Source organism: Hibiscus syriacus, unplaced genomic scaffold (genome assembly GCF_006381635.1).
Source record: "Hibiscus syriacus cultivar Baekdansim isolate YM2019G1 unplaced genomic scaffold, ASM638163v2 tig00110580_pilon, whole genome shotgun sequence".
Lineage (NCBI taxonomy): Eukaryota > Viridiplantae > Streptophyta > Magnoliopsida > Malvales > Malvaceae > Hibiscus > Hibiscus syriacus.
The window spans coordinates 760,948-787,636 of NW_024062791.1; the positions used below are offsets into that span (position 1 = coordinate 760,948).

The window sequence follows — 26,689 nt, forward strand, 5'->3', positions numbered from 1 at the left end:
AAACTATTATAATTTTAAATTTATAAACTACTAATCGTTAAATATTATGATTCGATTCAATTTTAATTAGTTTGATTTTTTTACTCGCCTTTACTTTTACCTACGTTTGGAGCAACCCATTGCATATGGGCCATTAATTTTATACAAGATAAATTTAGGCCTTTACTAAGTTAGCAATTTGGGCTTAATCAATGAACAGAAAAAATAAAACCTTAAACCTCAACAGAATGTATATTTCTCCAGTTGTCCTATCCGTTTCCTAATCCCCCAAAACCCCAGAATTGTAGGTTTCTCGGCGGTGTTTCCATCGTTTCAAGGAAATGGAACAACCTGCGACACCAAGTGTTCCTCAAAAACTTAGTGACAGAGACAAGACCAGCAGCAGCAAAACAAAGAGGAAAATCCCGACACCGCAAGAGCTAATATCCCATTACCAAACCCAAGGCCTGGATGCCCAAGAAGCTTCCGTCAAAGTCATTGAGGATCTCCAGAATGTGGTGATGAGGGTCGTCTCATCCAACTCCAAGCCCAAGAAAGACAAGTTCTTGATCGACGCCTCGAGAAAGATGGACAGTGTCAACAACAGGCTAGCGGTGGTGGATATGAAGCTCGACTCCAAGCCTGGGTATTTGGAGACTTTTGCAATTGGGGTTGCTTCCGGGGCTGCTTTCAATGGCATCAGCAGTGTTTTGCCTCATGTTTTTGAGGGTATTGCCCAGATTTGGTCTTCTGTTAGGACTGCTACCAAGCCGTCTTCTTCTTCTTAAACGTGTTTAGGTTAAATTTTTCTAGATAGAGTTTTTTGTTTTGTTTTATCTGGCTTATGTTGGTTTGGGAATTTGAGATTAGAGTACTTCAATGCTACTGAACTAGAATCAAATTTTATAAATTTCTGCTCATATTTATGTATGCATGTATTATACATAATATTTGTTTGGGTATTCTGCTATGGTAGTTTGTGGAAGGTTATACATAATATTTGTGTGGTATTCTGCTCAAATTTTATAACTTTTGCATTTTATTTTCATCATAACATCTCCATTAGAATCTACCTGTAGGTAACTAAAGCTTTACATACATTTTGAATTGTCTATGCGGCAGATTACAAACAATGGATTAGAATCTTGTGTGAACTGCAATCGGTAGAATGGCTGAAAAATAAGAGCTAGTTAGCAAGAGAATTGATCTTCTAATGCCCTACACAAGAGGCAAATAACGATGGTTTTGTTTTATAATTGAGCTTGATACTTCCCAATTGAAGAATTCAAGCAGTTGGATTTTTAGCCCTATGGTAACATTTTAACGTGTAATGCATGATTAGTTTAAACATTTCTTGAGTTGATCTAACAGTGTGGGAAATTTAAGTGGTTGGGTTTATAAAATTATGGTAACAGTTGAATTTGTAATGCATAATTGGTTTATACTTGTTGAGAATTTCTTCATCGATATCACTCGGTCACACAGTAACTCAATATTAGAAACTCGAGTTCCGTTAGCGGTAGAAGATGAAGGAAGATGTCTAACAAGCTGAAAATAGTGGCACAGCCGGTCAAAAATGGCATACCTAAAATACAGAGAATCAAGAAAATTAGGAATAAAGTGCAGACATTAAGTTGAGTCAAACAGTCCACGTGGCACATTTCTATTGGTAGAAGGGTCCATATTGCTAAAAAATTAACGGCATTAAAAATATCAAAATAATCAGCGGAATAGAAGTGCAGGCATCAAGCTGAGGGTAAATAAGTTTAGAGCTGGCAAGTACAAAAACCATATAGGTAATTAAGCCTAGATAAAACCCAAAACAAACTTATTATCTATAGAAGTATAGAAGATGCACGGTCAAGTTTTCATTTGAATGTTATGTGATAAACAAAGCAACACTAAATGCTAATCAATCCGGATGAGCAGCAGTTAAGAATCATCTTCCTCGACATCACTTGGTCACACGGTAACTCTGCATCACACAAAATATTAAAAACTCAAGTTTCGTACACAGTAAAAGATGAAAAAAAGCTGTCTGACAAACTGAAAAATAAAATACTGGCACAGCTGGTCAAGCATCTCATGGCTCATCAAAAAATATCATAACTAAAACACGGGAATCAAGAAATATGAACCAATACCTTAACCCGTTTGAGCAGATCCTTGGCGTTGGCATCAGTGTTGAAGTGATCACGTACCGGCTGTAGATAAAAGATTCAGAAGAAAATTAGATTCACACCCATTTAAACTAAATAAGGTGTTCGACAACTTTGTACATGATATATCCTTATACTAGCAAGCTATTAGAGTTCGACTCAGAAAATACTAGAATCTGATGAGCTCAAGCAGTTCAAGTTATCGATCGAACCAAATTCGAGCATCATAATATTTTCTTACCTCTAAGTACACATCTTCAGAACAAAATAAGAAAATAAATGGAGGAAATGTAAATTTAAATGACCATGCAAGTCCATCAAGCCATTACTTTGAGCAAAATATTCTTTTTGGTATATAATACTAAAACTTAATGATATTTTACCTACACTTACACTAACAGTCCTGGGCAACATTCACGGATGCAGGATTATAGCTTCCAAAACAGGAAAATGAGAATTTGAATCCAGATGCTAAATACAGTGTTATTAAGCCATGCACCTATAGCAAAAGCACCTCAAAACAAGCCCTTTCAGCCTATGCACATTTGATCAAACACACACTTGGTGCTCTTAGGTACCCTTTTCCGTACGGTGATAAAGTCTCATACGAAGCCTGTGGCAGCTAACCAGGTAGGTCTCAAAATTTGTTACACATCTAACCAAAATGATTAGACAGAGGCTGTGTGGTAGTAACTGGACTCGGTTGCATTAGGGTAGAGTTAACATAGGGTTTTAGGTATTTTCTTCAAGCATTACCAAGTTATTACCGGGAGAGGAAAAAAACATAGAAGGTAGTGCATGCTTACCTGTAGTATCTTGTTTAGAGCTTTAGAAAGAGCAGGCTTCAAATCACCAGGATGCAATTGCCCACTCTCATAGTCAGAAACAAGCTCCCCAAAATCTATATAAGTCCTGAAAGAAGAAGTAACACATTAGTGCGACGCCATTCCAAAATTGTGCGACAATGACAGTACAAATGATTTGTTAAACCAATAAAGTACGTTAAAGCCTGCAGGATTTCTGAAGCTTCAAGTATTGATGCATAGGCATTAATTTCCAAAAAGACACACACATTCTAATGTGGAATATAAATGAAGAAGGTATTTAACTACTAACTTGTCACCGCCATTGTCCGCACTGCGCTCCACCTTGAACTCATTAAACCAAGGGAATATGATGTATTTGATATACTCCAAACAAGGGTTCCCCTGAACAATTTTAGGGGGGCAGTATGCTTTCTTTATTTTCACATTCACTTCTGCCTGTGGCAAGAATCATAAGAAAGCATTAGGCACACAACTCAAAACGCAGATATTAATCCTCCGGGTTAAATATAGGCTACCTCCTCATCTTCCATGAATATTGACGATGATGGATCACTTTTGGACATTTTCTCTTGTCCTTGCTGGAGACCAGGAAGCATATCTGAACATCATTAAAACCAAGAGAAACTAAAATAAAAGGGGAAAAAAAGGAAATGAAAAAGAACCAAATTATAGATACTGAAGTAGGGCGATACGATGAGACAAAATGATTGGTTTGTTTTTCCTCTTTATGTCATCACAGTACTCTCTTGCAAGCACATTAACCTTCCTTTGATCCATGCCTAGCTGGCAAATGTCCGCCTGTCCACATAAAGCAATTCCAGTTGCTTTAGATAAATAAAAGTTTGAATTTAACATTATAAGAAAACATAGAATGTACCTACAGCTCCTAAAAAATAGTCCAGAATGCAGAGAAATGAAGGAGATCTAAAGCAACCATGCTGGGATCCTTAACGGTTCTTGACTTAAACTGTCAAAGTTAAAATGGTTTTGTAGCAAAATTTTTATGGTACATTTGGATCTTCAGTAAGAATTTGAAACTTTTCTTTATTTTGACATGATTGAAAAAACATGAATATATGAACAACGCTGAGAGAAATAATAGTCAATTCCTAAAACGAAAAGATAACAAATAATGTCCTAGGGGAATTTCTCAATTACAAAAAGAAAAAAGAATAGATGTCCAAATACACCTACTAAGCATTTATATATGCTTGGTTTCAAAATCCCACCTTCAAAGTAAAGATCTAGTGGCAACAACTAACTGGGCTATTTTTTCAAATTTCAGGGAGAAATTTCAATCTGTAACAAGCAATTGACATGAAGGGCATGATAGAGACTTTACAAAATACTGGTTATCAGCAAGATACAGATAAAGCTAGTGACACTGATAGAGATATAGAGTAATTTGTAGAAATAACTTGGGACACGAGTGAGTAGTGACACTTGCACATTCATTGAGATTTACATATAAATATATTTGTCTAAAGTTCTCAAAAAGCCTAGGAATAATAACAGGATAAAATCCAAAACAGAAGCACCTTAAGGAAAAATATGTCAGCACACTGCATGCATGGGTAAAGAATTTGGGCGGCTGACAACTCATCTTGCTCACTACGACCCATAATTTGACAACACCTAGAAAACAACAAATTTTGTATTTGGAGTCAACAAAACAATTAATACAAATATTAAGAATAAAACAGAGAAAAATTATTTTATTAGCCCTGCACCTCATGATCCTGGGAAGCTTGTTTCTGCGAGCTATATCCATCACTAGTGGCCAATACTCCGATGCCCTGGAGTTAATTTCATCTGAAGACCACAAGAATTCAACCTTTCCATTCAGGTCCATGCCAACTGCCTTCCAGATTTCAATCAAATACTGTCCAACTACTTTGATTTTCTTCAGGTCACCACCCATTTTATTGTTTAGCTGTGCAAACCAATCTGCAATCCAGATTTTCACTCTACACCCAGTAGTGGTCAGTTTGTTGACATTTATTGCCTTCATAACTCCCTGTTTATACCACAAATAACAAAAGAAAATTCAGTGAAAGAGGGTGAAATACCATAAATCTAATTGTATTCTACACTGTCGAGACCAAAAGTTGCTACTATCTTGTTGAGGAGCAGTGTATGAATAAACAAAGTAAATTACAGAAGCATGTTAGTCGTTAGATTTGAAAACAATGAAAAAGTAAAAGCCCGGCAAGCAGCAAATAGCAATTGATAAGAAACAGTTAAATCAGTATAGCACTACAAAGAAGCTAAATCTTTGAAGTCAAATCATCAGAGAGATAAAATTGGCAGTTTTCTATTTGTCACAATGAGTTGGGAATAATGATCAAGTCCATAATTAACTTTTCTGTATAAATCAAATCCAACAAAGCAGTTGTTTCAGTTCTGAGATTCAATTTCTAGATATAGATAGGATTCAACGTAAGACGAGTAGAAAATCTTGATAAAAAAATTACTTCAAAGATTCTAAAAAGAGGAAAAATACCTGAGCAATGTGCATTCTGCCAGAAGGCTCAAAGCCATCATAGCAAATGGGTTCAGGTTTATGAGTGAGAAGGTTTAACAGTTCATCCTCTTGAATACATTCTTCCCCTACGCTTCTTATAATCCTAAACCTTTCTTCTAAACTCACCCTGAAACCATAATTTCAAAATAACTGAATAAATTGAAGTCGTTTTTTTATCTGAAATTACAACGGAAATTACAACGAAAATTACATACTGTGGAGTAGAAGAGGATGGAGGTTGAGAGCTGATAGAAAGGGACTGCATTTCGGAGGACGGCGGGGTCTGATCGGCAGGTGATTGGTCCGCCATCGGCTCAGAGTGTATTGCGACGGCGTTGGCAAAGAGTTTACAGCAACAAACTTTGCTAATCCAATCTTTAGTAAACCCTAGTGTTTTGAATGGTTTTGGCTTAGTGCATGTGAAATCTCAGCCTTCAATTCGGCGGCTTACGTATACAGGGATTGTCTAAGAAAAGGCACGCTAATATACGGTTAATATACGGTGTTACCAGATACATTAAAAGATATTTAATAAATTTGGTTTAGCACTACCGGAAATATTGAGTAATAATAATGTAGTAGGTCTAAATCATGAAAAAATATTAAAAAATTTAGCAACCGGCAAACTTAGCTTGACAGTTTATGTCGATACTTTATAAAACTATATCGATCCACATCAATATAAAAGGTAAAAATATGACAAAATCGGTCTCGAAAAGATAAAACCGGTAAAGTGGTACCGGATATATTGAAAGTGTTGATACTTTAATATAAGTATCGACACTTTGTGAATTTAAAAGAGAAGCAGTTTTAGCATCCATAAAGTGTCGATACTTTATAACAATATATCGATCCATAACGATATAACAGGTAAAAATATGACAAAACTGGTCTCTAAAGTACAAAACCGGTATAGAGCGACCATATATATTGAAAGTGTCGATACTTTAATATAAGTATCGACACTTTGTGAATTTAAAAGAGAAGCAGTTTTAACGCCTATAAAGTGTCTATACTTTACGATCCACAACGATATAACAGATAAAAATATGACAAAACCGGTCTCTAAAGGACAAAACCGGTATAGAGCGACCAAATATATTGAAAGTGTCGATACTTTAATATAAGTATCGACACTTTGTGAATTTAAAAGAGAAACAATTTTAACGCTCATAAAGTGTCGATACTTTATAACAATATATCAATCCAAAATGATATAACATGTAAAAATATGACAAAATCGATCTCTAAAGAACAAAATCGGTATAGAGCGACCGGATATATTTAAAGTGTCGATATTTTAATATAAGTATCGACACTTTGTGAATTTAAAAGAGAAGCAGTTTTAGTGCCTATAAAGTGTCGATACTTTATAACAATGTATCGGTCCACAACGATATAAGAAGTAAAAATATGACAAAACCGGTAAAGCGCTACCGGATATATTTAAAGTGTCCATACTTTAATAAGTACGCGTAATAAATTATCGATACTTTCAAAGAAATAGGTAATTATACTATCGAAAGTATTGACACCTGACATAAAAGTATCGAAACTTTTATAGTTATATCAATTAAATATAAATAACATATCCGGTGAAAATATAATGGACATAGTTAAATATCCTCTGAAAAATATATAGAACGGACGAGTTTTTGAAATCGAAGCGTAATTGTTGTTGCGTTTCAGAAGGCGTTTCTAAAGAGAAGTTTGTTTGTTTGTTGTTGTCGAAACCCTATTTTTTTATTATTACAGTAATCGAAAATATGGTTTTTATATATTGATTGGGGTTTTGGAGTAAAGAATCATTTGTGATCGATTACATGTAGAAAGTGATATTCTAGGTAAAATATAAATATCAATACTTTTAATAAATATTATAGGTAGAAAATGATATTATGTGTTGTATAAATGTGTCGATACTTGGAGTATTGAGTGTTCTTATTCGTTTGAAGGAAATAGGGATTAGGGTTTTTGGGTTTGGTTTGGGGATTTTGAATCGAAGCCAAGAAGTATTTGGGATCGATTATATAATATTATAGGTAGAAAATTATATTTTAGGTTGTATAAATGTGCCGACACATTTTGTAGTGGTCATTCAAATTCTTTTGAAGAAAACTGTTTTACCATAAGAGTAGTTATCTATATTTGTATATTGAATAAAGTGTATGTAACAAGTATTTGATTTGATTTGCGTAAACTGATATATGAAGGAAAAATGGAGTCAATGGGTAGAAAAATTGTTGGTGGCACAAATGACTTTGAAATTGAGGCCGAGACTCGAAAGCAACCAAAGGGTGAATATATGTACTTCTAGTAAGTATCAATGTCTTTTTGTTATTATTGTTGAAATGCTAATTGGATTAAAGTATTTAAGAACTTTAAATTGATTACAAATTTTAAATATTGACAGTATGACCGAATGCCAAAGGATGAAGGAAGGTGGCGAACACATCGGTGCGGTATGTAAATTGAAATTGACATTGAGTATTATTTAGCGTTAATGTATTGATTAAGAAATGTTTATGCTTAATATTAGGTGAGAAATGATGTGTTGGAGAAATGGAATTCGATGAGTAATGCTGATAAGGAACATTACATCGCACAGTCAAAGATTGATAGTGAATAATACAAAGAATGGAGGAAAGCACATGAAAAGAAGGTATTTATTAAACTTGTAAATACATTGATACAAAATATATAAGAACTATAACATTATATATTGTTAAAAAATGTAGGAAGTATCGACAAGGTGCAACATTAAAATGGTGAATTCATTAATTAAACACCTTAAGGAGAAGGGTCAGTTGAATGTGTTGGGAGAAATAGAGTTTGGATCGTTGGTAGGAGTAAGGGATCGATCTATTCAGAGGGAATTGTGTCGATCCTTGATGGCTCAATTTGATGTCGAACAATGTATTGCTAAATATGATAATTTTTCATTTCCTTTGGGAATCCCATGTGCTGCAGCCGTCTTTGGGGTAGGAAATGAAGGCAAAAGTGTTGTAGAAGTCTCTAAGAGTAAGAACTGGAAAACACTTGCCTCCAAATATAGTTTGAAGCAGAAGGTGACATATGATGAACTTGAAGAGGAAATTAAAAGTGGATCTTACGGGGGGATGAGCTGAAGGTCCAAGTTCTATTGTACATTGTCGGGATCTTTCTTTGTCTAACGGGTGATACGTCAACGAACAAGGACTATATGAAGCTCATTTGCGATGAAGACTTGAATGGTGAATTCAATTGGGCTGAATATGTCTATTCGAGATTGATTGAATCAATAATCACCTGTAAAAAGGGCAGCCAGAGATACCTCAAATGGTGCATAGCAATCTTAGAGGTAAATGAGTTGAAGAACGTTTTTGTTTTTTTATATAAAATGATAGTATAGTTATTATAAAAAATTATAAATTTTATTATAAATACAGGTTGCACTGTTCGATTTTTGGTCGGGTTGTGAGGCAGTGCCGGCTTATGAAAGAATCGGAGTGGCACGCATCCGTGCATGGGGGAAGGAAGAGGTGGTTAGAGTGATGACGAAGTTGAAGTTGGATAGACCGAGGAAGCAAGAAAGGGTAATAAATGTAATTAAATAATATTAAGAATATTCAATGTCTTAATATTGTACTTTAATTTTGAAGGTTATTGGCAAGGAGGTAGAGGAGGGAGTGGAGGCAAAGGAGAATGAAGAAGAGATAGTTGTATTAGGGGATAACGGTGAGGGGAAAAAGAGTAAATTCGACATTTTGATGTCTGAATTGGCTGATATCAAAAAAATCCAATTTGATATCATGCAAAGACAATCAAGAGTCGAAGAGAGACTTGAGAGAGTCGAAGAGAGACTTGAGAGAGTCGAAGAGACACTTGAGAGCCATAAGGGGGAAGTGGAAGGAAAAATAGATGGAGTGGTGAAAGAAGTTGAGGTGTTGAGGGGTGAATTGGTGAAAGAAGTTGAGGTATTAAGGGGTGAAGTGGTGAAAGAAGTTGAGGTGTTTAGGGGTGAACTTAAGACGGTAAAGGGTGAAAAAATTGATGGAGTGGTGAAGGAGGTTGTGAAATTGAGGAGTGAACTTACAGGGGTGAAGGGGGTGGTTGATGAATACTTGGATGAAGGGGAAAAATTGAAAGGTGAAATAAAAGAGATGAAGAGCTATGTAGATCAAAAATACGATGAACTGAAAAAATATGAAGAAGAAAAGATGGAGGAAATGAGGAGAAAGGATGTCGATATGATCTATACATCGGAAAGTGTTATAGATGCAGATTTGGATTCGGAGTGTCCTGCACCCCAGAAGAAAAAGCAGAAGGTAAGTTGAATAAAATTAAACTTAATTTGATTTTTATCATGTTGTTGTGACAAAAATTTTATGCAAAATTGTAGGTTGAAAAAACGTATATTCCAAGCGGAATTGATGGCATCGAAGCTGCAATTTGTGATTATTTATATAATAGTGGGTTAGAATCGGGGTAAGTGAAATATATTGCTTTGTGAGTGATATTTAAATATTTCATGACAAAGATATTAATCCTAATGATTCATACAGATATTCTGTAACCTCAATGGGAAATCAATTCGCTAGTGTATCCGACGTTGCAACGTTGAAGCCTACAGAATGGGTTGGCGGTGTGATAAGTAGAAAGTAAAAAATGTTAAAACCTATTGAATATGTTCTTATTGTGTAATTAATTTTGTTAGGTTATTGATTTGCTCGCCTGGACAGTATGCTACGATTCGAAAAAGTCACTCCGGAGGATTGGCTACCTTCCATACCACTTAGAGGTGAGTTAAATTAATAAATGTTGAAAAATAGTGTTATAGACGGTAAATTAATAATGATTGTCGCGTAATTGCAACAACAGGCGTTGGATGCAAATAACAAAGTAAGGTTTGAGGATATTGCTAGCTTTTGGGGTCCTATATTGTGTAACTATGTGAAATTCACCGAATATGAGAAGGTAAGACACCATACGAATTGCAAATGATGTTTTCGGATATAGAATGTTGAATTTTGTCAAATTGGGTGTGAAATTTGTTGAAGATCATGATCACAATAAACTACCATAATTCACATTGGTATCTGTTGGTGTTGGATATGGTAGATCATGTTGCAACATTATATGATAGTTTCTTTACATATGAAGCAGCTAAACAGAGAGTGAATGATGCTAAGAGATTGGTATGTATGAAAGTAAATTATGTTAATTATAATGCATAATGTGTTTGGATCATAACTTCATATATTTTAATGCAGATGAAAATATTAGATAGTTATAATAAGAAACGCAATTGGGTAGAAGCATGTGGATCTCTAGGAAACCGCCCCTTGAAAAATTTCAAATTTGTGGAGCATAAGATGAATAAGCAAGTGAATGGATATGAGATGTTATCATAAATAGAAAGCTTAATTTATGTAGGTTTCATAATTGACATGTGTGGTATTCAAATTTTGTAACAGTTATGATTGCGGCATGTATGTGATGATGTGGATGGAATCGATCGGTTCAACAGAGGCAACTGGTGATTTTGTAAGTGGAATTAAAAATTCGTTTGCGGTTAAATTGTTAAAAGTCGTATATTGAATGTTGTGGTTTACAATACTTAACGTACTAACAATTTGAATATAGGTTGTTGGACAGTGGGATCGATCGCGAATATTAAACGATCTCGTAAGCACAATCAAAATCAACTAAGAGATGAGATAACAAAAGCTGTCATGAGACACAATAATAACAAAAGGAAGTGATGATGTAAATGTAGGGTTAATTTTGTATAGGATTTATAATTTTGTATACGATTTATAATTTTGTATGTGAATGTAATTATACATGAGATGAGAAAAGTTAACAATATGTTATTGTACATGTTTCTTATACACATTAAAAGTCATGTTGATACATTGTGTACATTATTCCAAATGTCATCATAATTGTCATCATATGCGGCACTGAATGGTCATTCCATATTGAGGATATGTAGAATAACTACAAAATTCAATAACTTTCAAGTAAAAGGTAAATTTACAATGTACGTGTAAAAATAGACTTTTTAATGACAAAATTAATAAACACAGAGATTTGTTTCCAATATTTTGTCCAGTATGGTTCCCAAACGTAAAGTTTCTAAAAAATAGATAAGCAGATGTGTCGATACATTTATAAAAAGTATCGATCACAAAAATATCGAAACTCATAATTATAATGTAATAGGTAATTTTGTAATATAACTGGTATAAATATACCAGTTTTATGTGAAAATAGGTCTACATAATGTATCGACCTTTTGAAATTGTTGTCGATACTTTTTGTCCAGAATGAATCCCAAAATGGTGAACTCATAAAGTGTCGATACATTTATAAAAAGTATCGATCCTAGAAACATCGAAACCCATAATTATAATATAATAGGTAATTTTTCAACGTAACCGGTAAAACTATACCGGTTTTATGAGAGAATAGGTCTACATAATGTATCGACACTTATAGAATTTGTGTCGATACTATTTGTCCAGAAGGAATGCCCAAAAGGGTGCACAAATAAAGAGCCGATACATTTTTTAAAAGTGTCGATCCCAGAGACATCGAAACCCATAATTATATTGTAATAGATAATTTTGTAATGTAACCGGTATAAATATACTGATTTTATGTGAGAATAGGTCTACATAATGTATAGACACATTTGAAATTGGTGTCGATACTTTTTGTCCAGAATGAATGCCCAAAATGGTGAACGCATAAAGTGTCGATACATTTTTAAAAAGTGTCGATCCCAGAGACATCGAACCCATAATTATAATGTAATAGGTAATTTTGTAATGTAACCGATATAAATATACCAATTTTATGTGAGAATATGTCTACATAATGTATCGACATTTTTTAATTATGTGTCGATACATTTTGTCAAGAATAAATGCCCAAAAAATGGTGCACGCATAAAGTGTCGATACATTTATAAAAAGTATCGATCCCATAAACATCGAAACCCATGATTATAAGTAATAGGTAATTTTTCAATGTAACCGGTATAAATATATCGGTTTTATGCGAGAATAGGTCTAGAAAATGTAATGACACTTATGGAATTTGTTTCGATACTTTTTGTTTAGAAGGAATGCCAAAAGGGTGCACCCATTAAGTGTCGATACATTTTTAAAAGATCCCATAAATATTGAAACCAATAATTATAATGTAATAGGTAAATTTCCAATGTAACCGATATAAATATATTGGTTTTATGAGAAAATAGATTAGCATAAAGTATCGACAATTGTTAAATTTGTGTCGATACCATTTTAAAAATTGCGTGTTTCCCCCTTCATTATTTATATATTATAATCGATATAAAATCCAAATCGACAAACCCTAAACCTAAAGGCAGAAGAGAAATTTTCCTCTCCGACGAATACCAGCATTCTCATAACAGTGACAATCAGATATTCATGTAAATTTATCGATATTTTATGGGTTTTATTTATTTCCAGATTGGAGTTTTTTTTCCTGAATGTGTTTGTGTTCCAATGTAACAACATCCGTACCCAAAATGGCTCCAAAATGTCAGCGTCAGAAGCGCGGTCTTTCTCAAACCTCTTCTCCACCCAGTTCTTCTCAACCATAACCTCCTTATCAAACAATCGCTTCTTCTGAGGAAATCATGTCTTTCGAAACTCTGAACTTTAGATCTGATACGGAGAAAGAAAGATGGCAGAGGAGTTTTAAAGTAAGGAATATTCATCTCAAACATGTCATTGACCTGGGTTTCTTGTTCGATGATAAATATGCATTTAGTTTTAAATCCACATTTACATCTTGGGGTTGGCTTGAATTCCTTGGTGTAGAACCAAAATATTACCCCCAACCTAGTTAGAGTCTTCTACAACAATGCTTCCTTAGAGCACGAGCCTAATAAGACTAATATAATAGGAATTGATACACATGACATGGGGAAGGATATATATATATATATATATGGATACTATTGCGGAGGGTCTAGGTGTCGAGAATTAAGGGGATTCAGATGAAAATTCATTAGATACTACAATACAACGGGTTGCTAGAAATAGCCAAATTCACCTAGATGTAGAGTCGAGAATGTTTCACAAAATGCTCACTTGGTATATCCGACCTACTGGGGAAAACATTCAACGCTTTGAGACAGCGATTATTGGCGGATAGCAAAGTATAAATCCCAAACGGCTCCAAACATTGCTAAACTGATATTTAATACAATTGTATATATGGTCACAAAGGGAGCAACAATTTCAACTTCACTACCATATGGATGTGTCATCACCCATCTGTTGAATAAGAAAGAAGATGATTTTTCACATGATGCCCCAGTTCGATTAACCCACAAGATTGACATGTTATTTATTAAAAAAGCGGGATATGATTTTGTTGAAAAAGTCAGTTAGAAGCGTGTCAAGGATGTCGGCTCCATGTTCAATTATGTAATTTGATTGGAGTTTGAATTTCCATGTTCAATTTAACATTGCATTTCAAATTCATTTCATATGTGATTGGAGTTTGAATTTCAATTTCAATTTGAGTTTGAGTTTCAATATAAATTTCAGCTCCACTATAAATATAGCCCGAGCCTTTGTTCCATCCAAACAAAAACTTACTCAATGGAAACATCGGGATTGTTTTAAATTTCATTTATAAGGTAACAACTTATTAATGTATACAGATACATTTGAGGATTGTTGAAATATCAATACTAGTTAATGTATTTTACATCTACGTGCAAATGTATCGAAACACATTATTAAATAATCATTTTCTATAATCTCCACAACAAAGTTTTCATACTTAGAAATATCGGTAACTTACAAACATGTATCGACACATAAAGTTTCTAAACTTAAAGTTTCCCATAAAGTGTTTATACATGTTTAAAAAGTATCGATCCCAAAAACATCAAAATCGAAAAGTATAATGTAATAGGTAAATTTACAATGTAACTGGTATAAATATACCGATTTTTTGAGAAAATAGATATACATAATGTATCGACACTTATGGAATTTGTGTCGATACTTTTTGTCCAAAATGAATGCCAAACATGGTGCATGCATACAATATCGATATATTTTTAAAAAGTATCGATCCCAAAAATATCGAAACCCATAATTATAATGTAATAGGCAATTTTGTCATATAACTGGTATAAATATACAGGTTTTATGTGAGAATAGGTCTACATAATGTGTCGACACATTTGAATTTTGTGTCGATACTTTTTGTCTAGAATGAATGCCCAAAATGGTGAACGCATAAAGTGTCGATACATTTATAAAAAAGTATCGATCCCAAAAACATCGAAACTCATAATTATAATATAATAGGTAAATTTACAATGTAACCGGTATAACTATACCTATTTTATGAGAGAATAGGTCTACATAATGTATCGACACTTATAGAATTTGTGTCGATACTTTTTGTCTAAAATGAATGTCAAAAGGGTTGCACGCATAAAGTGTCGATACATTTTTAAAGTATCGATCTCAAAAACATTGAAACTGATTATTATAATGTAATAGGTAAATTTACAATGTAACCGGTATAAATTTACTGGTTTTATGAGAAAATAGGTGAACATAATGTATCGACACGTTTTAGATTTGTGTCGATACATTTTGTCCAGAATGAATGCCAAACGGGGTGCAGGCAAAAAGTGTCGATACATTTGAAATTGTATCGATCCTAAAAAGATCGAAACCGATTATTATAATGTAATAGGTAAATTTACAATGTAACCAATATAAATATACCGGTTTTATGAGAGAATATGTCAACATAATGTATCGACACTTTTAAATTTGTGTCGATACTTTTTAAATAACGCGTTTTTTTCCTTCATTATTTATATGTAACGCTATAAAAACCCTAAATCGATAAACCCTAAAGACAGTTCTCTTCTCTTCCACTCTGATGAATACCAGCGTTCATAACAGTTACGATCAGTTATTCATATAAATTTATCGATATTATGGTATTGATTTCCTGATTGGACACTTTTTTCCCTTCTTGTGTTCGATATGTATGACCTTCAAATGGAGCCCTACCGTATCAATATTGAAGAAAATCGAAAGGGACCAGTAAGTATCAATGTATTTATGTAATTGTTCTTGAAATGGTAATTGGATTAAAGTGTTTAATCCAATTTAATTGATTCAAATCTCTACAATCTGACTGAAAGCGAAAGGATAAAGGAAACTCATAATCATGTTGACAGCATAGCCAATAAAACCCCTTGCAGGGTCCAAATGGTAAGCTAGGAATTGGTAAGGCAAGCATTCTTTGAGGGTTTAGGGTTTAGAGCCCTCCAACGTAAGGAGTGCATGATTGAACATTACGTATAATAGTTGTATTCAGTTTTTGAAGAATTGTTCTTAATTTTTTTTATATAAGGATAATTGTACTGATATACGTTCACGTTTCGGGACCAATTAGTTAGATGTGTGCAGTAGCCTATATCCTCGAGGCAGAGCACAAGAAATCTGGCACTTAAAGATTTACCAAGAGCGGTAGCTTTTGCTGTGCATGAAGACCAAACCTAGAATCAACTTTGCAATTATACCTATCATGCTGAAGAGAACCTGCTGAATAATAGGATTTGTACACAACTGTAAGTATTTTAAACCCTAAACCCAACTACTCACATGGAAAATTATACAACAGAGTTGTCAATCATTTTATGGGAAATCCTGACATCTCTGTTGTATACTTTTCCATGTGAGGAGTTGGGTTTAGCGTTTAAAATGCTTGCAGTTGTGTACAAATCATATTTTTCAGCAGATTCTCTTCAGCATGATAGCCATAATTGCAAAGTTGATTCTAGGTTCGGTCTTCATTCAGAGCAAAAGCTACTGCTTTTGGTAAATCTTTAAGTGCCAGATTTCTTATGCTCTGCCTCGAGGATATAGGCTACTACACGCATCTAATTAATTGGTCCCAAAATGTGAACGTATATCATAACAACTATCCTTATATAAAAAAATTAAGAACAATTATTCAACAACTGAATACAAATATTATATGTAATGTTCAATCATGCACTCCTTACGTTGGAGGGCTCTAAACCCTAAACCCTCAAAGGAAGCTTGCCTTACCAATTCCTAGTTTACCATTTGGACCCCCAGGTTTTATTGGCTATGCAGTCAACATGATTAACCAACATAATCCCAGTTACAGAACTGATTCCGGCCATGATTGTGGGAGACTATAGTTTACAGATTGTTTGGCATTTATGTGATGATGCAGATGAAATATTAAACGGTCTCGTAAGCCACAATCAAAATAGACTAAGAGAGGAAATTTTTTTAATGTAGGGTTAATTTTGTATAAGATTTATAATTTTACATACGATTTATAATTTTGTATGTGAATGTAATTATGTATGAGATGAGAAAAGTTAGCAATAGGTTGTTGTACATGTTTCTTATACACAAATGGAGTCAATCCTTACGATATATGGAGATCGTTGTCATCACGTGCGGGACTAAATGGACATTCCATTCCGTCTTCGAAAAAATCAGTTGATGTAGGTTGTGTGCTTGTATTCAAACTTAGCTTAACTTGAGGACATGTTAGTTTGTTATGTCCCTCACCGTTGCAGTACCCAGATCTCCTAATTTTCTTCTTGAACTTGTTCTTCGGTACTTCTTTTCGCTTGCGTTGTTTTCATTGAGGGTCACGAACGTTGTTTACTACACTGCTCTGGTTGACTGAATCATTCAAACCAAACGAGTTTTCAAATTCTTCTATTAGTCTTTTTATCTCATCTCTTTCGGTTTTGAAAGACACGTCTGTCTTTGATGCAATATAGCATAACCTACTAGACGTTGAACGTAGAGGAGCGAACCTTGCCATTTGCATCACTTCTAGAAGCACATTCAAGTCAACATAACTGGGTGCAGAAGCCTTCGCATCCTTAGTCCACCTACTTTGAATCAAAGTCCCAGGAAAATATGTGTAATCCAAGTGCTTCAAAATGTGAAGTTGATGGCGACACGGAAGTCCAACGGTCTTAATTTTTTTGCAAAAGCAAATTAGGGTTTCTGTACATGAATCAAAACTAATTTCAAATGTCTTATTTTTTTCTTTGTACTTTGTCAAAATATAATGTTGACATTCATTTGATAAGGACTGAATCTCTTCCTCAATCCGGTACAATGTCTCCCATTGAAGTTCATCTTGGAACGCACGAAAAGATTCGCGGGTAAACATCTCAGCAGCATGGCTTTCAAGGTCGACCAGATTTGTGATCTGGAAGGGCTTCGTCTGGGAACTTAAGTAATCCGCTTTCACCTCGTTATACGTATTCTACTAATTTCATCTTCAATTGCACGAACAACATCTAAATATGTCTTCTTGTGTTTCAGTACAATCGCTAGTGAAGCATTCATAGACTCGCACCTTTGTGTTGAGCGAATATTGGTAAAGAAATGACCGGTTAGATATGCTTGTGCCCATAAGTGCCGAGTATTTCCCTTCTCAATCACCCATTGATGCTTTTCGATGTTGAATTCTGAAACAACCGAACGCCATTGAATATCAAATTCCTCGGTTGTCCACCAGGAATTCATGCATTTTGAGAATGCTACTGTAAATTTTGGGTCACCAATGTTAGCTTGTGCATTGGGAGAAATATGCCAAGAACATAATTTGTGCTTAACATAAGGGATAACAGATTTGATAGCCCTCTGCATTGCCCTATCCCCACCGGTGATAACTGAAATAGGCGATTTATTTATCATGGCTTCTAAAAAATTATGTAGTACCCACTCGAAAGATTGGGACTTCTCGTCAACGATTGTGGAAGTGGAAAACACAATTGTGTTATGGTGATGATTGACACCGACAATAGGCATAATTGGTCGACCATACAAATTATATTTGTAAGTTGTATCGAACGTAATTATATCACTGAAGCATTTGTAATCTGATCTCGATGTAGAATCCGACCAAATAAGATTATGTAATGCCCCTGATTTGTCTACCGATTATGTTATAAAAAACCCGGGATCATCATGTTTCTTATAATCAAAGTAAGCAATAAGCGCATTCACATCCCCATCGACGATTTCCTTTGCTTTACCTCTTTGAAGTGTATTGTAGATGTCTTTATGTGTAAATCCAACATTATGATAGCCCCCTGCCTGCTGCGTTAAATAGTTCATTACTTGTGACGTGCCAACACCGACCTCTTTCAATGTTGTTGCCGCATCGATATCATCTTTTCTTATATCTCTATTAGAATGCATAAATGGTGTCATAGCAGGTGTGCACAATGCATGATTATGTTTCTGATAAGACTTACTTATAACTCAGTGATCATTTGTATCTGTTGTTGTAACTACGACTCTAGCCTTGCATCATGTTCTTGTGACTGGCGTATGAGCACGTTAACGATCAACAGTATTGACTTTTGATACTCGAAACCCTTCTTTGGAACAACAAAATTCTTGTGTCTTCACATTCACTTCCACGTCAAGCCGTGTTGTTCCCTTACGTGCACTAAACTCATGTTCCCGTGTGAATCCCTTGTAAAAGTACCAACCTTGATCATGTGAAGAGAAGAGCTGACCAACCAATCTGTCAGATTCATCAACATTATGTACTTCATGGCATTCCTCGGTTGGCTTAACATTGTCTGAATCAGTATGATCCATGGCAAAAATTTTGTTGTGCAAGTTCAGTGGTCCCGGAGTTGATGGAGATGTAAGTAAAGGTTCATTGAACATGTTTCAGTCGTGCTTTCAATAGGATGTGGTATTGGTAGTGGTAGTTGAAGGGTGGGTACAACATTAAATTCGCATGACATATTTAGGTATGTACAATAACTAGCTAAATAGGTGTCGATACATTTTCTAAAAGTATCGACCCCAAAAACATCGAAACCAGTAATTATAATGTAATAGGTAAATTAACAATGTAATGGGTATAAATATACCAGTTAATTAGAAAACATATCAACATAATGTATTGACACTTTTTTAATTTGTGTCAATATATATATATTGTCCAGAATATAAATTGTTGATACATTTATTAAAAGTATCGATCCCAATAACATCGAAACCAATAATTATAATGTAATATGTAAATTTACAATGTAATTGGTATAAATATATCGATTTTATAAGAAAAAATGTTAGCATAAAGTATCGACACCATTTAAATTTGTGTCGATACTTTTTGTCCATAATGAATGCCAAACGGGGTGCACGCATAAAGTGTCGATACATTTATTAAAAGTATCGATATATTTATTAAAAGTATCGATCTCACAAACATGGAAACCGATAATTACAATGTGATAGGTAAATTTACAATGTACCCGATAGAAATATACCGGTTTTATGAGAAAATAGGTCTAAATAATATATCGACACTTTTTAAGTTTATGTCGATACTTTTTTCCAGAATGAATGCCCAACGAGGTGCATGCATAAAGTGTTGATACATTTAAAATTGTATCAATCCAAAAAACATTGAAACCGATAATTATAATGTAATAGGTAAATTTACAATGTTATCGGTATAAATATACCAGTTTACTTAGAAAATATGTCAATATAAGCGCTACCTATTACATTATATAAGCGCTACCTAATATGTTATTGTACTTGATAATATTTCCGGTTAAATGCCTATTTTATTATATAAGCGCTACCTATTACATTATATAAACGCTACCTAATATGTTATTGTACTTGATAATATTTCCGGTTAAATGATATAACATAACCGGTCTAAATTTTAACCGGTCACGCCATTTTTTAGGCGCCGCACTGCAAAAGCTCCCTACATATCCATATTAAAAGTTTCAAAGTTGCTCTATATAGGAGTAAAAGTAATATTTGATTATGTAAAAAAAATATTTAATTATTATTTAATAAAATATAATTTTACAAATAACATGTATTAAATAAATTTAAGGTTTTTTAAAAATATATATAATAAAAATATTTGATGTCATCTAAATATTATAATAATAATATATATTTTTACATAAATTTAATTTTAAAAAATAATTAAAAGCAAGCAATTTCTCAATATAGATGTTAGTCTTAACACGAGTAGATGATGACAGCCATCGGAGCATGGGAGCCTTGTGTTACAGATATACCTTTCAACTAAGTTTTTAGTCCGTATGACACTTGAAAATTGACCTTACCCAAGTCAAGTCAGCCTTAATCTTCGATGATCTGTCTAAGAAGTAACAACATAAGTGTTAATGATATAGTCATTGTAGAGTTTTCCCCAAGTAGGTCAAGACCGTAAGGCATAGCAGATGCACAAAATCGACCCCAACTTTCTCGTTAGGAAAAAATAGGTTATTGTTAAAATGTCGGATTATATTGTCCATACTCACCCCACACCATCAACTAGGTCGTAGGGGCAACGTTTGATGGTGTGTCTACACATATCTTTACTTGTGATCAGCCCAAACTCTATCGGACTGTTCACCCCTACATATATGGGAAAACAAAATAGTAGAAACGCTAAGTGTAGATATGTAAAATGTTTGAAATGAGAACAATCTATCCTAATCATGTTCTTTACCTAGAAAACATTAAAATGCTTGAAAAAAGATAAGCTTATTCTATCCTGTTAATATATCTTATATATGGTTGACCTTGGTGTACTTACCTGCTTATAGCGCTATCCATACCACAACACCTTGCTCCCTCTCAAGGTTTGACAAAAATATATTTTTTAAGCTTTTTAAAAGGTTTTGAAAATTTTAATTTGATTTTAAATTTTTAAAAAAATTTGATTAGACTTCCAAAAAAAAATTGTAAGTTTTCATCAAATCCTTTAAATTTCTTTTAAAAAATTAATTAAATCTCTCCAAAACTTAATTCCAAGATCCACCGATGATTTTCAAATATTTGCCTATATTAAAAAAGAATAAAATATTAAATTACTTTTTATAATTATTTTTTTAAAATGAATAATAATCCAGACTAGATCAAGTAAGCTGAAATTATAAAAATCCTTTGACCCGAACAAGTATAGATCAAAATTAATATGGCCTTAATGAATGTAAAGAGGAGATCATCAAAGTTAAAATTTACACTAAATAGGAGGACATCAAGTTCCAACTAATTTTCATGTGTTTAGGCATCGATGCAACAAAGCGCAAGATATCGGGCTTGCCACTTAGTCCATGAGCCAGGGTTTCTGCATTCTGACTCAACAGCGGAAGGAACTTCGCAACATTTTGAAGTACAAGCTCCCTGCAATGCAGGTGCAACAATGGAACCTTAGACAATACACTTCCCTTCTGAACATCCAGACCTTCCGGCCTTCATAACTTGTATGGTTTCCCTGTCCTTGGTTCAATATCAACTCGAGGCATCTGCTTCCATTTCCTGTGGACAAACCAGCCGTACTTATAGTCACCAACTATGGGAGTCCCTAGAGCTTCTGCGCAGTGAACTCAGAGCTGCAAGAAATTGGAAGTATGAGAGATTGGGTGTGATTCATACAAATATATACTAACAAAGGACTGCATATTATTGTTGACTCAATACGAGAAGTAAAAATTCTATGAAGGTAGGCACAAAGGTTAATTATAGACTTGTATGTATTTGCCACCTACTTTTTGGACTACAAAACCCGAGAACCCCCCCCCCCCCAACCCAAGTAAAAAATGGATTTCCTTCCGTGATCATCAAGAGCCTGTGGGCGGAGGCAAGACTATAATTGTCACCTTCTGAGCAGGATTCTACAACTACAAAATGTCTCCTATAAACATCACTTGAATAAGATAAACATAGATAAACACGGTACCTGATGCTTCCTGGTAGTAAGTGGGCGCAGTTCAATCCATGAGCATCCATTCATCATAGGACCTAGTACTCGATACTCGGTCATATCATCTTGAGAAGGTTCTAAACCCACATTCTGAGCCAAGATGACCCTCTCAGTCTTACCATCGTCAAGAAGAATCTAAAAAAAAGATATGTGATTAAAAAGCTGGTCAAGGTAGAGGCAAAGAGAGATTGGCAAAAGAGAACCTACGAAAGAGGAGCACAAATTAAGCCTTCATTCTCCTTTGGAGTGCCTATTACCAACGCCCAATACCGCTGAAACTTTGCATCACAAGCATCATTCCTAGCCTAAATAAGCCAACAGAATAGTTGTAAACTAAAAGAACAGGAAATGTTCAACCGGCAGTCTATAATGCCTTTACAAGTTGGCAGCCACCACACTAATAAAAAAAATGCATAACAACAACATGGGAGGTAGGAAGCAGGCATCTAACAATTTGTTTTCATTAGTTGGGGTACATGTACCTTACAGGAGGATTTTGCTGGATTTATATCATTGAACAGCCAATGAAGATGACTTATGCTTTCTTTAGTTCTTCCCATTAAGAGGAGGCCGCTGCTTTCTCTATCAAGCCGATGCACCTGACAGAAGTTCATAATAAAAGCAGAAGTAGAAAAGTCAGACAGAATTGGCTTGAAAGGAAAATAAAAAAAATGAAATTAGATAACAATTCATTAACAGCTACAAACTACATTTCACTTACGACTACAAGCAAATCTTTCAACATATAACTTGACTTCGCTAAGCCTTATCCCAAGTACACAAAAATTCAACATACCTCTTACGGCCTTTCTAAGAATTAGCTGAATAAGCACCATAAACCCTCAAAAAAATTATTAACTTCTTTGTCATCGTTACTCTCAAGATATACAGTTTAACATCAAGAATCAATGAAATTAAATTAAATTACTTTAACGTGGTCCAATTAACTTGAGACTTCAATAAACGATAATGAAAAAGGAAAGTGGAGATAAAATACTTGGTTCTTCTTTAATCCTATTCCCAAACATATCTTTTAAGGTTGATACAGTTTTTACCACATAAGTAAAAAAAAACATATTTCTCCCATGAAATAATGAGACGTGTGCTTTCTTTGGAATATTGAAGAAAAAATAAAAATCAAATAGCATGTTATGGATCTCTAAGCAGAAGTCGATAATATTTTCCAAGAAAAAACTGCATATGTGTGTAACTGAATACACACGCAGAGTTGATACGAAACATTTAAAACTACAACTACATAAAATCCATATAGCTACATGTGTGGAGTCAGGCTATTTTTCATCCCATATGCTTCACCATGATGCTAGCTCTGCTCTCAAACAAGAAAGCTTGTGTTCATTTAAATCCAAAGCTTAGCCATTAAGCCACATTCTTTCATCATATGATGCTATCTATATATATATATTAAGTGCATCAAGAAAAGTATCGACTTTTTAACTGTTACTGATACATGGCAATAATAATAACAACCAGACACTGGTAAAGGCATTCAATTTCACCATATAATTTCTACAATAAATGAGCATACCAGTTTAGAACCCTCATCATAATCATAAGACAGAGCTGCCGCTGCTAATGCATCCATGCCGTTATGTACAGGCAGACTTCCCTGAAGACATTGTGATAGAACAAAGTGAGAGGAAACACAATATGCTGAGACAACTCAAATACCTTTAATGATGTAAACAAACCTTTACTGGCAGCTTGGGGGGTTTATTTAGTACAAGTATAGCATAGTCCTGAAACATAAATCAGAAAAAAAATGAAAAAAAAGGAAGAACATATGGTGGGGAAGACCTTCAGACTGAAGTAAGGAACTTGGAGCATGCATCACCCATCAAGTGAAAAGTAGCATACTAGTTTAGACGGATGCTTATCAACTTAAAGGTTTGTATCCAAGGACAAACACATACAATAACAGATTAATAAGCACACGGGATCAGAGTTTCAAATCGCGGTCGCGTTTTCGGTCATTTTGGGTTTACCGTGATTCTGGCCATAGCGTGTGCTATTGGGTGCTATTGCGGGTGTAGCGGGAAACCCGGACCGCGGCGAAACCGCTATATGGCGGACGAAATTGCGGTCGCCGAACGTTTCTTGAAACCCTGCACGGGATTGATAAAAGATACCAGCAAGCAATTAAACTCAATACATGCTTTGTATGACAAGTCTTCGCAAATAGTCAATCTCATCAGCATTTGGATGAAGAGTCCCCTACTTCCATCACCTCATTATGCTTGATCTGTAGGTAAACTGTATAAGTGCAGGGTAATTAAACCCGCACAGAAGGGCCCCAAGAAAAAACAACGTTCTTATTCTGAGAATAAGGGTAACGTGCCAAGAAGCATCAGTACCTAACCTTTCTCAAGGGTTTCATTTGCCCACCCCTTTCAATGAAGGAATCAGCTGCATCACGATTTGAGGATTCAATCTCAACCTGCAGCAAGAATGACGGATACGCATAGGTTGAATGCTGAGATAGGAAAGTGACAGAAAAAACTACTTGGCCTAAAGCATCGAGCAAAGAAATAGGTCTCTTTTTGTGTGTAATACTCAAAGGGGAAGTAGTTTGGCATACGTACGAGAGGCCCTTGTTAAAATGAGACTGAATGGCGGAATCTGAAATTTCATCAAAGAAATATTTGAGCCAGCTGATAGCAGTGATGCGACCAGTGGCAGAGTCCTTCCCGGGCAAAGGATAACCAGGGGAAGAGGGCAAAGAAATGAGTTGGCGAGGCTTTGGACCCCGTTTTGGACTGCACAGATAAGCCACGTTACTGGATACGCGGATGACCGGATCAGCATACGCAGGTGGAGGCGGAACTACTCTGGAGTAGTGTCTCGCTAGAGAGTAAAGATGGTGACCAAGCCTATTCTTCTGCATTAGTAAACATTCGCAGATTTTTCTTCTTCTTTAATATGTAAAAGGAATTTTGTCGAAAACTTGGTGTGCAAAAATTATTTGCCTTATTTGGTTGGTAAATACAAAACTGGCCAAGTAGTTCTTTCTGTCACTTTCCCATCTCAGCATTCAACCTATGCATATCCGTCATTCTTATATAAAAGGTAAAGCTGGCGCTTTCTTTTTTCCTTTCCGCTTCCATCAAATCAAATATGACTGTCACCTAAATCAGAGGCTCATTTAATGATAATTACAAAACTGCCTTTTCCTTTTTCTACAAAAGTTAAGAATTAAAGGGTGTTAATACATTATTATATAATTTTAAATCTAATTTTATGGAGTGTATTTTCTGAAAAATCATAAGTGATCGATATATTTATCGATTTAATACCGGTCAGATTATATTTTTTAATCTAACACATGTAGCAGTAAAGCGCCCTCCTGAATCGCGTTATATGTTGATTTGACTCTACGTGGGGTATAGCGCGCCTTCTGCACCGCGCTATACGTTGATATGGATTACACGTGCGTATAGCGCGCCCCTGATCCGCGCTATATGCCACGTAGGGGTATAGAGCGGATCAGGGGGCGCTCTATACGCCACGTAGGGGTAAATTATATTTAACGCGGTCCCTGGTCCGCGCTATATCTTTTATCTGAATAATTACATATAGCGCGGTGCAGGTACCGCGCCTTATATGGTTATAAATACCATCCTCCACCGGTTAAGTTTCTCACATCTCCTCTCATCTCTCCTCTCAACTTATAAATTAATACAACAATTCCGTCAACGAGTAATGATTCTGGCAATCTACTCCTATTTGATTTAGAAGTTCGTGTGATTTTTCGTTATAAGGTAATTTTGTTATAATTTTTTAATTATTCTTATTGTTTATTATCATTATTTGAAAAAATATTATACTAATTATTTTCAATTAATTTTTATGTTTGTAAAATTGAAAAGCGGGAGTATACGTCGAAATAGTTTTGCGGTGCAGGTAATAATATAAAATTATATTATTTAAATTATTTACGTTGATGTGTAAAAAAAAATTTGTGTTATATTTTTGTTCATATATAATTTATTTAATCAGTTTATTTCAGTTATTTTTTTTTTGCAGATATAATATTGCCGCACTTTTAAACTCAAAGAATTGCGCGACTTTCAGCTATTGTTTATTATGATAGTGAAATTCGAGAATATGAAACCGGCGTTGTTTTCATATCAAATGAGCGTGTTAAAATATCATTCAAGAGAAACATAACTCTTGAGGAGCTGATAACGAAGATTTCGAGAAAGATTCATGTTAGAAGTAGTAGAAGAATGTCGTCGTTGCAGTACAGATTTCCAACATCATTGTTGTCATTAACTTATACAGCGTTCGAACTTTCGAACAATGATGATGTTCAAATGATGGTTGAAGATCAAAATAATTATTCAGAC

The 26,689-nt window shown here is 34.6% G+C and overlaps 2 protein-coding genes and 1 pseudogene across 2 annotated transcripts; 1 reads left to right on the top strand and 2 right to left on the bottom strand.

Annotated features, from left to right (window-relative positions):
- The first annotated feature begins 253 nt into the window (after window positions 1-253).
- On the top strand, window positions 254-881 carry LOC120133500. The gene has a single exon (XM_039150073.1). The coding sequence runs from the start codon at window positions 321-323 to the stop codon at window positions 765-767; it is 447 nt and encodes a 148-aa protein (XP_039006004.1). The 5' UTR covers window positions 254-320; the 3' UTR covers window positions 768-881.
- Window positions 882-1,733: 852 nt separating this feature from the next.
- LOC120133499 (tyrosine--tRNA ligase 1, cytoplasmic-like) lies at window positions 1,734-5,926 on the bottom strand. Its single transcript, XM_039150071.1, has 10 exons — window positions 5,705-5,926; window positions 5,469-5,616; window positions 4,696-4,982; window positions 4,504-4,600; window positions 3,658-3,763; window positions 3,481-3,563; window positions 3,255-3,400; window positions 2,945-3,050; window positions 2,124-2,183; window positions 1,734-1,954 (listed from the first exon to the last, which is right to left on the bottom strand). The coding sequence occupies exons 1-10, from the start codon at window positions 5,797-5,799 to the stop codon at window positions 1,934-1,936; spliced, it is 1,149 nt and encodes a 382-aa protein (XP_039006002.1). The 5' UTR covers window positions 5,800-5,926; the 3' UTR covers window positions 1,734-1,933.
- A 15,618-nt stretch (window positions 5,927-21,544) lies between these two features.
- LOC120133467 lies at window positions 21,545-25,323 on the bottom strand (annotated as a pseudogene).
- Window positions 25,324-26,689: the final 1,366 nt, after the last annotated feature.